The following is a 12,631-nucleotide window of genomic DNA, read 5'->3' on the forward strand; positions in this document are numbered from 1 at the left end:
GGATGCGAATAGGCACATGGGTGAGGGAACAGGGAAGAAGAAGGGGACAATCACAGAACACATCAGTGACACCTTAAAGTGAAACATGGCAGACTGAAATTTAACTGCAGATTTGGTTACTGACAGTGTGTTGGAATATTTATTCGCTTGGATTTAATATGTTTGATTCAGACATGTTTGTTTCCAGTGGTCTCTGCTGGTCCTAATCGTTGAGCTGGGAGGATATGGAGGTCGGACTAGCTCGCGGCGATTGCTACAGACCTTCTCACTGAATCAGCATGTCAGCAGGCTGATCTGAAACTGAAGTATAAATTGCAAATAGCTTGCTTAGGATACCCATCGGAAGTAAAATGGTTGTAAAATACTAGGGAGCTTCGTATGTTCCCAATTTGAATGGCTAAGGAACCAGCTAGCCAGCCATCAAACAATGAAATTGTGTGTGCAAGCTGGTTAAGGGCGAGTAAACTTGACGACCAAAGAAGGATTCTCTGATTGAAATACAACTTCGTTTAATTAGTCAACGGGTCGATAAACAACGCAGCACCGGCATCTCTGTGAAGACCGCACTGTGGACTTTTTAGATTTTTGACTGTCTGATTAGTGAAGCTTTCTACCAAAAGGTGTTGTAGTCCTACAAGAATGGAGATCGACTCCGTTACAGGCGACGTGGATTCTCTTCACGGGGGACTGATTTCCTTTGAGCCCTTGGTGGACCGAATTCTGGTGGATTCGCTGTGCCAACAACAAGGATGGATGCGCGTGTATGGTAAGACATTCAGAAAACTTAAAACTGTATTTACTACACATTTGGTTGTCCTGGTTTTTCAACTATGACGGTAGGTTATGTGATGGTTTCTGTCAGACAATATTATTAATATCAGTTTCCATGTAGGCTGAACACGAAAATAACTAATTACATTTCAACAAAAATAGCCATTTACAAATGCCCAGGTGTTTGTATCTTCATGACCTCACTTGTCACACTAACGTCATTAAATGGGTTGTGTTCCTACACAATCGAAATAAGAGCCCGTAAATAGATAAGTTGCAAAGTTACACTTATAAAGTGTTTTATTATGGATAATGTGTTCTACAGGAGTTGTGAGTAAATTCTGATTTTGTGTTTTAGTATTTGATACTTTTTTGCTCTGACAAAATATTTTACATTCTTTGGCAACTGTTTCATCAGTGTGAACTTACCAAATATATATAAATATATGTTAAGTTGTGATTAGAAAATACTTCGAGTGTTTCAATTTCTAAGCTTCCACAGTTAACTGGACCCATGTGACCTCTAGATGAGTTACCCTGAAGATCTTGTTTAGGAACTTGTGGTGGGGCAGCAGTGAATGGTGTGATTGTTTGTGGAGGCCAGAAGCTGAGTCTCACATGCAGGACTCTCTCAGGATGTTTGCCTCCACTTCCCTGTTCCCTTCTCTCCACCCCCTCTTTTTGCCTTCTTGAAACGACTTGGTGTGGCTGTGATGTAAGCAGACCATTCTGTGAATGACCTCAGCGACCAGGATTCTAGAGCGGCCGGCACCAGTATTCGTCACTGCGATCCAAAACTGAAATAACTCAACAAGGACGCTTGTCCAATACAGATACCAATTATTTGTGTGTCTCTCTCTCTCTTTCTTTCTCTCTCTCTCACCTCTTTTTGTGTGACATTCCAAATGCAGACTGTGAACATTTTACTTCCTAAATTAAAATTTAGGAAAAAAGCAGTGTTGTCATGACTGCTTCTCTCTGGGTCAGTCAAAGTCAAGATAGGATCACTCCAAAATGTGTTATTATAGTAAACAGACAAATTATTAATAGAAGTGTTCAGATATTTAACAGTCCAGAAACATAATCCAAGAATAGCATGTAAATCACAAGTGTACTTACCCCTGTGTGTTTCAAACTTTGAACCATACTGGTTAGGATTAGCCCCAGCCCAGGTCTCTTTAATGTGCATTGTCAGTGTCCTCCTTGATTCTTTTTAAAGCGATCACAAAGTGTAATAGCCGGAGAAAGGGTATTTTATCTAAGCCTATTAAAGACTGACAGAGGGAGGGAGCCCAAGGAAGGGGGTTATCTTTTTCTCCTGTGCTGTGCTGCAGTAACTAGTATTTAGCCCTATCAATAAGATACATGATCACACTGAGGATCACCAGATCCAGATTTGATTGATTTCAGTGTTAACAATACCCAAATAAGTACAAATTCAAGACAATGGACATTGTCTGTTAACGGATTCCAATACTTTACCAGCCAAACCTATTCAAGTTCACTCGCTGTAATGGTATCCATGATAATGACAATGTAGCATGTGTGTTTTGTGTATCGCAGTTCTTTACCCATGAGGGTAGTCTATTTGTTGTTTATCCTATATGTGGATCAGGGCAAGTAGCTGATCTCTTCAGTTGCTATTGGTCCACCCTTTCCTCCTACACACTAACTCTGGCACCAAGACAGCCTTCTGGAATCCCAGGCGTTACCTGAAAACACAAAAAGCTCCCAACTTGTTCTGATATTTAACAATTCAGTTAGATGAAAGGACTGGTGTGGTCTAAAGTGCTTTTTAATGTTGTAGCTCATCAGAGATGATTTGGTCTAATTTTGGTGTTAGGTTTGTAGTTTCTATGTTGCATTAGTTTACTGGTGAGCCAATTCACTATACCTAGTGTGACTGTGTGGCAAAGGATAATGGTTGAATGACTTTGTGGACCATGTTTCTTCTTACAGTATAACTATGTAACAATAGATTATAAAGTTCAAATAATGTTTAGAATCAAAGTCTATGGTCAGTTTTGCAACTGATAAAGTCATTTATTTTCACTCTGCCCTTAGAGCAAGTAGGCCTGTTATCATCCAAGCAAATCTAAAAAGGTGCAACATTGCTTATATAAATCACTCATTTATTGATGGGCCCCATAACTATTGAATGACAATGGTTACTGTTCAGTGTTTTCAACCTGAGTGATACTGGTGTCCTAGCTGCAGCCTGTTTCCAAGTCTTTATTTTCCATGTGTCTTTGGCAGAGGACTGAATTATTTGTAGAGCCTGTTATGACATAGTGGGCTAGATTTCCTCAATGGTTGCTTCCTTTTTGTGAAGTATGACTATTTCACACAATGCATAAATTCACTGATTTAGTTTTGTTTTATCTCACATCTCTGTGCAGCTATGTGAAGGAGACTGCCAAGAGAGACTGAGGCAGAAATAAATTGCTGCTGAAAATCCTGCTTCAGGGGTCATGAGAGCAGGAGCCGGTGGCTCGTCACAGTCTGTTCAGTTGCAGGACGCTCTTGGCAACTCGGAAACGCTTTGCGATATTTGGGTGCTTTGTAAAGTACCCTCTGATTGTATGATAGAAGACTGTTAAATGGGGTCAGGTTATTGACCACCCTGGAGATTCTGGATTTATATTGGATAGGGACTGTGGGAGTCTTGTCCTCTCAAGTGTTATACTTAATTCTCACCTGCCACTCCCTAAAGATGTAATGTTTTTGAAAGGGAAATGTTCAACTGTACGTTGATGTAAAGTGGCGCCAAATTCTGTATTTATTAGAAAAATACCTTCAGAGACATTACCAAACAAGAGACAAAGAACTCTAAAACGGTTTAAAGTGTAGGATTATGTGTCATTGGTTGCTCTTTTACCCAACTAGTCAACAATGGCAAAGGCAGAACAAAGTAGGAAATGGAAAGTTCCTTGTCTTGGTTGCTCCCTCCCCAGGTGGCTCCAAGCCACGTTGTAATCAGGGGGGCTGGGAGATGAGGGACAAGGACAGGATTTCCCCTTTGAAAACCAAACAAGAAACTAACCTGTCGTTTAAAAATAAACTGTTGTCTATTTCAGGATTTTGTCCCTGAGTGGAAAAACACATATGGGGTAGGTCAGGTTTGAGAGGATGAGTTAGTTGAGTCGTGGTTTTCTCAGACAAATGTCCTTTCCATGGCCTCGTTCTTCTAGAACATTAGTTCCAGTCGTGGGATAAACATGTTCAACTATTTTGAGATAAGAATAACAGCAATGTTTCCTCTCTCGACGTTAAATAATTGAACTGGCTTTTGGCTTGTTGGGTGTCAAATACCAAAACCAGACCCTGGAAATATCTCGCTGCCAGAGGACCAAGATCTGAGAGCAAGTGGCTCTGCCAGCCGGCATCATAGACATTGTATTACTTTACAAGAATTTGTGAAGGCCGTATTCCTCTTAACCCCACACCCACCCCCTTGTTATTCATCGGCTGATTTATTTCCCTTTTTATGGAAAGGTGCTATTTTTAGACCAGGGGGGTGTGCCTGCGCTCTTGCTCTTGATTTCTGGCTGGACAGGGCCTCCAAAAATGGATGACAAAGTGGCGGTGGATGAAGCCAGCAGCCCCTTGTCATTTTTCCTATGCTTCCGAGTGGAGACATTATGAGCCCATGCGTCACAGCAGGAGAGGGGGCAGGGAGATAGCGCCTTTCAGACAGTTTGTGAGACTAGAATAGTAAGTGAGTCTGTCAACAGACAAGTTGATATTTCCCTCTTTATCTCTTCATCGCTGGATGATGATGTTAACTTCCTGCTCTGGTCTCACGTCCGTTTATTTTTATGCCTGCTGCCGCCGCCAACCCAGCGGTGCCGAGTGGCCCCTGGCCGCTCTCACTTTGGTATCTCTGGGACACAGATTTCTTAACTGTTAATGAGGTGATTTTGTTTGTTGTCTATACCATAGCCCCATTATTCTCTCTATGGACATCAGATGCACTCATTAGTATCCAGGTTGCCTATGTGTGGGCTTAACAAATGTGAAATAAGAAAGGGGATGTGATGATTATTTGTGCTTGCCATTTCACTCATCTTGTTCCAGCCTTGATGCAAATTTCCTCATTGCGCATGGAAATGAGCTTCACACATACCCTTGGCTTGGATATGGGTTTGGATGTGGTTGTTTTGTGTGTGTGTCCTATTTATTAGGTACAATGAAAAGGCAATCATAGGAGACATGGTTATCTGTAGCGATAGTGGCAGTCAAAGGGGATCATTTAAGAGGCTTTTCTCTGTTTCAAATGTTGTCTTTTGGCACAGGCCACGCACACATTTCCACCATCAGTGACATTCACCGCAGGGGTCTCTGACACCAAAGGCTGCAGGGGTCCTTTCCCTGTTGGTGTAAATGCCATGTAAACAGGAGAGGTGAGGAAGCTGCATTTCCATCTTGTCTGACACAGACCTTTGAAACCTTCAGTCTGATTCTCATACTGTAGGTTTTACAAGGCATCCCTGTTGTGGCTTCTGGATAGGCTTCCCGTGTCCCAGCACTGACCTAGATGTGATGAATGTTGCTACTGAGCTTTGCTTTACCACCTCGTTATCCAATGAATGCAAGTATTTGGGTCACTTAGTGGGCCTTTTTGGATTTTTTCTAAGACTTCTAATGTACCTGGTGCTGTCCGCAACTAGATAATGTTCACTATGTTGTTACAGGGCTAGCTATACCGTTGTTGTCGTGTTTGCTATTTTGCTGGTCTCCTACTCTAAAGATAATGAGGCTACCACAGTGACCTAAAGCAATGTGATTCTTTTTTTCTGCTTCCCTTGGCTCAGAGTTTCAAGTTGCGCTTCAGTGCTGATAGGGATGTGTGCTCTAACGAGCCCCGGTAGTGACAAAGGCAGGGGTACGAACACAGCTCCCTGCGGGACGCCTCTCCCATTTCCTGTTGGATCACTGTGGACTGGGGCCCAGCCAGGGGCAGCTCATTCTCAGCCACTTATGAATATTTATGAGACACTGCATTCTCATGTAGGTGGCAGCAGGGTGATGCTACCCTGCTAGCATTTTTTTCTCTCTCTCTGCTAATAAACCAATGTGTTAGACTTAATTATTCCACAATAAACGCTTGAGCAGTGAGCGTTGGAATGACTGGTGGTGATGAATGACAACATGGTAATTTCCTGTAGCCTACAGCATTTTTGGTTGTCTAGCCTAGTTGCAGGTTTTGGAAGATATTAATGAACAAGTGCATTCAACTCCGAGGCATATGTATGAGTTTTCTCTGTTAAGGAGATCATTTGTTCATGTTTAGTATCACTTCAACTGTGGAATTACCAAATACTATAATCATTTCCCTCTCCACTCAATGATCTATTTCCTTTTGCACTAAATGTTATAATTCCATCTCCATTCAATGAGTAGTTGTATGTGGCACTTGTCTCATTGTTCATCTCACACTACAGTGTTATATTCACACCTTGTACTGGTACTGAAATCATATTCATTGTGTGTATCCTAGGAAAGAAAGTCTGTTTCAGACCCGTTTTGAGTAGCCTACCAGTATGAACATTTTAAATATCAAATGTTAGACATGTTGGGACGTGCAGAGACAGCTATCCTGCCTATAAAAGTGAAACTATTGTAGTTGAGAGTTGATATGACTATTTGAATGAGATATATGTGAACAGCCATGGACATGAACAGAAATGTGTTCTTCTATGTGTTTTCTAATATTGTCTAGACTATTATGGTCACTGGTAAATTACTCAAGGCATGAGCATGCAGATGTGACTCACTCAACAGTTGAAACACGGAAAACCACAATCTGAGGCCTCCAGTTTTGCGACCTGTGATTGGACAGGCCTCGAGGAAGGCTACGCACTTATACGACACCCCACTTCCTCCTTCAGGAAGAGGAGCCAATGTCATCAGTCATTGAGCCAAATACTGAAGTCTGAGCCAGTGAACCTATTACTCAACTAGAGATGGAACGGAGCGTCTAATCGGTCATCAAAGAGAGATTCTTCAAACATGGCTTGGAGAATTGCTATGACGGAACAGTTACTGGTGTTGTGAATTCAACGGTTGGGATGCTGTCAAACAATTAGCCGTCGCAGCCAGTTGAAGAAATTCATCTTTTGTCTTGTTTTATTGCTGAAAAAGCTTGGTTGAGATGACATCATGAGTCAAACAAAAACAGTCTCAGAGGAGAGGGAATATTTACGTGAAAAAGTATCTCGGCCTTTGTTTGGCAGTGAGGGTTCTCATCACTGGCACCATTGGGGGGGGCCCTGGAAGAGACCCTACTCTCAGTCTGCTGCAGAGCAGCCTTTGGACGGTTATGTGTGGAGGACATCTGCTCCTCTGACGCCTGGAAAGCTGCCGTCCAAGGTGGCAATTTCAGAAGGGAAAGGTCAAGTAGCGGAACCTGCCCATCTCAGCGTGTTGAGCCTCCCCAGGAGGGTGACCAGTAGCATCGTCCCAGTACCCGCTGAGCAGAGTGACACATGGAGACAGGGGAGATGGGAGAAGGCCCGTCCCCTCAGGGGCCTGATACCCTTCCACAGGTCTCTGTCCGAGCCAGGGGCTCATTGCCGCTCTGAGAAGACGGCCCTCAGGAAGGTGGGCTCAGACGCAGCGCAAAATGGCCATTTTGTCAGCGGCCTGTTTTCCTCTGTGTCACGGAGACTTGGTCGGATCCTCAGTATCAGAGATGAATCTGAGAGCCCGGTGTCTGGTAGGGGAGCTCTCTAAAACCCTCCTTTTAGAGTATCATCAGATGTTCAAATGTTTAATATTTTTATATGACTGTTTGACTGACTTACTTACTGGTTAATTTACTCACTCTCTGCTATTGTTGTGGATGCCTTGAGTGCTTCATATATCCCATGCTAATTGAATCAAGCTAATCGCAAGTGCTAGCCTTTGGGCTTTTTGTATAGATAATATATTCACACTTTAAGTCTTGATTCTTGCAGTGCTCGATCAAAGAGCAGAGACCGTAAACAAAAATTGTCGAAGGTTAAGTTATGCTAATTTAATTTTCTAATGCAAATCAAATGATGCAGGCCTCATGTTTCAGACTGCATGAGAAGGATGAACCCATGCTTTCATTCATTACTGATGGCTAAATTGCTAAATCAATCACCCGAAAAAAATGTCTTCTCATATTTGAGTTATAATTCACACTCTACTGTCTACTGTCAGCACCATGGTACCAAAAAAACATCAGCATATAAGAGCTATACACTATAGCCCCATTCATTTACCATGCTGGAACGGGAATTGTCTCATGCATTTCACCTTATAGCACACACTGCTATCTGTTCAGTCAAGTCAGTCACACATTTAGACCAACTGTATTTTCGAAGCAGTCATGGAAATGCTTAGAACCATAGTTTTGGAAAAAAAATTCTTTCCCCATTGCACTTTCCTTCCTGAGTCATACAGTAGAAAACTTAACCAATTTTCTTTCATTTTGTTAGTGTAGTGCAAGGCTGAGAGTATGTTTTGTCTTGCTACAAAAGTAGGTTAACCCTTATCTAGCATTGTTAGTTAAATGTGGCCTAAAATCTTTGATGACATAGTAGAACCTTCCGGTATAGTAAAACGGACGGCTTGGAGTGAAACACAACCGCTGTTCTCTTCATCTTTCACTTCTCAATCATGGTCGGGTAAACAACGTTAGCTTCCTCATTGAAGGCTCACTGCACTCTACTTCCCTCAGGATAGCCTGATTTCTCACATTGAGACAGCTTTTTCTCATAATTAAGCTAGCTAGTTGACTAAGGAACCTATATGCCTGTGCCATAACTCAAGGGGGCCGTTAGCTTTGTGCTATTTTGGGGGCGATCAGACTAAATTGGATTGCTATGGGCCAAAATATTATGCATCAAAGGTTGGCTGTTCTCCGAGAGGGTTGGCGTTGTGCAGGCTGACCCTGGGGTGCACAGCAAGCAAGAGGAGGAGGCAGGCTTCACAAAGGTAGCCAGCTCTTGCATAGCGAGAGAGGGGAAACCACATAGCCTCCTTTTGTATGCAAATACCCCTCACAAATAAATGCACACACGATAACAATAAGAATGTGGCAGCGCTACCTAAGAGGCTCATTAACCTTTCAAAGCTCAGGCCAACAGTGGCTCTAGCAGTCCTGGGAAAAAGGAGGCTTTCCCCATTTGTATTTGGAGCATCTGCTGGAGAAAAGTCTTTTGAGAAGGGTGTTGAAGGGAGAGCTAGTACACAAAGGCATGAAATGCTTAGACTTTCACAATAGTGGGATATTTTGGTCAGATTTGCGGATGATGAGATAAAGAATGCACTCAAGACATGTGACCGTGTTTTTCTGGGCTAAGTGATGACCATCATTCTTGTAAACTGCAAAAGCATTCTTGCAAACTGCAGAGGTAAGAGTTGACATCACCAGTCAACCCTGACATTGGTTGCCATAGGTTTGACCCTTTTCTACAGCAGAAGAAGAGAAGCCCAATGTGGGGAAAAATTGCTAATGGTAGCATACTGAAATATTTAACAATGTCACTCAGTGGTAGTGCTCCCCTGAGGAACACAAAACAGTTAGGCTCTGAGCTTGCTCAAGTCTAAATGTGATAAGTGAGACAGAAAACAGGCAAACCACAAATTATTTATTACAACTGATGTTTTGAACAGTTTTTTTGTGAAACAATGAATTTGTTGTTTTTTCACAAAGACACCCAACTGTTTTGCTGTCACTTCCACCTTTCCAAAAAATCATTCTACATGCTTCATGAACATGTCCACCTTGGTTGTAAACCCAGCATATCAGATTCAAGGGACTGCTTCCCCAAAATAAGACAAGTCTCGGTCTATGAAGGAGCACAGACAACTGATCTAGGTTAGTATTGACATACTGACGTGGATAGGTCATGTTGATTCAGAGATTACAAAAATCTACAACCAACTCACCAGCAAGGCAGGTAATTAATCTGTCAAACATGACAGAGAAAATGTCTATTGGCTTGTACTTGCAGAGTGGTGGATCTGTTGGAGTAACCTGTTACAGTAACTGAAGCCAATCTTGAACCAATTGCTTCTGCATTGAAATCAATATAGAAGGGCTGGATACTGTTTTGTGTATTCATTGATTTTGCCTACGGATACAGCTTTACTATAGAGCATATTTACAGTCAAATTGAACTGTAATTTCCTATTGAAAGGCAACAGGTAATAAGCCCTTTTTATATGACCTGGAAAAAGCATAACTACTCCTTAATCATATCGTCTGTGTCCCAACACAGTTTGAACAAGAATGCCACACAATTTGAGAAAGACAGAGCTGGGGTTAGGGTCCTGGGGTTAATTGCAGTAATTTCCTCCTCCTTGACAATGGCTCAACCTCTATGTAGCCAGATGCCAATTTTAAAATGCTAATTTTCAAGGTTGCTGGATTTAGTCCTTTGGGATTGTAATGGCAGTAGTAATGAGCAATTTGAAAACAAATAATTCACAAAATTACAATGCACCCCAGTGTTGTTGTATTATTGACAGTGTTTATATCTCGGGTCACGTTTTAAATAAGTCTTTATCAGAGGCCCTGTCTAGTTCAAGTGGCAGCTTACGATACTAAGGGTAATTCTTGGTACCACACCCACTCTCTGTCTGTGTTTGTTTTCAACCTCAGTCACCACCTCCCCTCCCCCCACCTGTCGGCCAGTCACCAGCCCTATCTGGATAAAACCAGATGATGTCACTGTTTTGTGATTGGAGGAGAGGTGGGTATTTACTGGTTGCCATAGGGACGTGGTCCTATTGCTTTACAGCTAGGTAAAGGTTGGCCCATTGGAGGACATTGAGGTAAAGAGTATTGCTTCCTTAAACAAAGCATCCTCTGTTGTGCCTATGAAGCAAGTGTGGGGTGTGGACACACCTGGCTGACACCAGGAGAATTAAGTTTGATGACAATTAGCCCCTGAGGGTGAACAATTCGTTAACTTTAAGTCCTGTGTGATAATCATGTCTTTCTGTTTTGCCTTCAAGACAAAACTCCTCATTTGTTTCAGACAAAAGCAAATGTCCTCCTGGTAAAACACAATATGTGGTCTTTGGGAAGCGTATTCACTTACTAGATATCCGTTCTCTCCTTTTATGAAATCTGAAAGAGAAAGGGCCAGGGGATTTTTTTGATGACACATTTTGCTGTTCAGCACTTCTGATGGGAAACACGGAAGTGAACAATTTTCGGTTGAATAAAAAATGAGAAGTGGAAAATGATAAAGGTTCATATCCAATTCCTACGAAGTGTAGGTGATTGATTTTAGTCCGTCATAACCCCTTTGTGTGGCGGGTTGTTCTAATCTACCAAGGCTTGAGGTTAGGATATGATGCCATGTGATTGGGGTTGGTGACCAAACAGGTTTTGTTAGTCTATGCTGGTGTCTCTATGCATGCACACAGTGTGCACGTGACTGCTTATGTTTGAGTCTGTGTATGTGTAGGTGGGTCTACATGGGTAGTGGTGATTAGCGACCCCAGCCATGCTTCTGAAACCCCATCCAGGACAGATGGTAAGACCTCACCCCCTGCTCCCAGACATTCCATACAGGACTCAGGGAGGGTAGGATTTCTCCTCATGCACCTCCTGTGGACTACGGTCAGTCACACACAGCACTGCCTGCCTGACTTGTCTGGGATATTCATAGAAGCCACAAGTGTCTGTTGACTCAGTTTTATACATACATTCTCTCTCTCTTTCTATGCTCTCGTCTCTCCCTCGCTCTCTCTCGCTCGCTCTCTCCTGCTCTTTCACAAGTAACCTAGACACCCATTCTCAATAGTCTCAATGCTGGGGCCCGGGGTTCAATCCCTCCCTTGTATAACGCCATTAATGCATTGTGACCCCCGCCAGGTCACAAACTGGCAACTTTAGTTAGTTTCCAGCTGGCAAGCATACTGCGCCTGGCTAATTGTTTTCAGCCTTGAATGCAGTACAAACAAGCATACGGACATTTGGGGGCACAACTCCAGGACACCCACACAGTGATTCTGACTCATTACTCACGCTGAATGAAAACCAAAGGCATGCCTTCTTGTATTGTCTGTCAAGCTAATTTGGGGTGATTTTTCCACCTAGTTTTGATGTGGGCGGCCTCCACGGATTGTTTTTGGAATGCTTCTTTTGCCAGACATTATGTACACAGACTTTATTTCCAACGGCTTGTTGCATTAATAGCCTAAGCCTATTATTTGGCCTTGACTAGAATCTGTAGTACTCTGCTTTGGCCTGTAGTTCTAGACTGTTGGTCAACCAACACCATTACCAGAGCTCAGATATTATTATCTGTCTCGATTAGCAGTGACCTTTTAGTCTGTCTTTGGGAGCTAACTAGCTGTTTAAGTGACAGCAAAGACAAACATATAGGACTTTTATTTGTTTTACCTATCAAGATTAAATGTGAAGTTACTGAGAAAGAGTGCTTCCCATGGTCAATTCCAATATTGTGGTTTAAATTTCACAAACATTGCATTTCATGTAATACATAGTCTACTCGAATTGACTGGCCTCATTTGTACAAATGAAATTTACACGCATTGGCTTTGCAACATTTTTGTTCTCTTTAGTTGTTGCATTCAGGTTTCCTGGACATCTGAGCCATGTAACATTAGTCCTCATAGTTAATTCATTGATTCAGACCTGTTTGAGTATACTCTGTACAACCTTATTATACAATCTTATATTCGCCAACATAGACTTTGGTTCTGGATGAAGGCATGTTGATGTTGTCACTTCACAGTATTAAATATGTGTTGTGATGTTGTCATTACACATATAATACTATCATATTAAACTGAACCGAACTCTGCAGGGGATGATATATACTACACATATTTAAATATTATGCACTGT

General features: G+C 42.2%; 1 protein-coding gene across 4 annotated transcripts in view; it reads left to right on the forward strand.

The window, feature by feature from the left end:
• The window catches only part of rasal2 (RAS protein activator like 2), a 41,646-nt gene continuing 29,015 nt past the window's right edge, over window positions 1-12,631 (forward strand). For 2 of the 4 annotated variants that reach the window (XM_062480625.1, XM_062480627.1), the window contains exon 1: window positions 6,741-7,489. In XM_062480625.1, the coding sequence (XP_062336609.1) occupies window positions 6,934-7,489 (556 nt within the window). In that variant the 5' untranslated portion in view covers window positions 6,741-6,933. Of the gene's footprint in view, window positions 767-6,738; window positions 7,490-12,631 lie in introns of those variants that run through there. The other 2 variants (XM_062480629.1, XM_062480628.1) reach the window with 2 other exon arrangements.

Source organism: Osmerus eperlanus, chromosome 16 (genome assembly GCF_963692335.1).
Source record: "Osmerus eperlanus chromosome 16, fOsmEpe2.1, whole genome shotgun sequence".
Lineage (NCBI taxonomy): Eukaryota > Metazoa > Chordata > Actinopteri > Osmeriformes > Osmeridae > Osmerus > Osmerus eperlanus.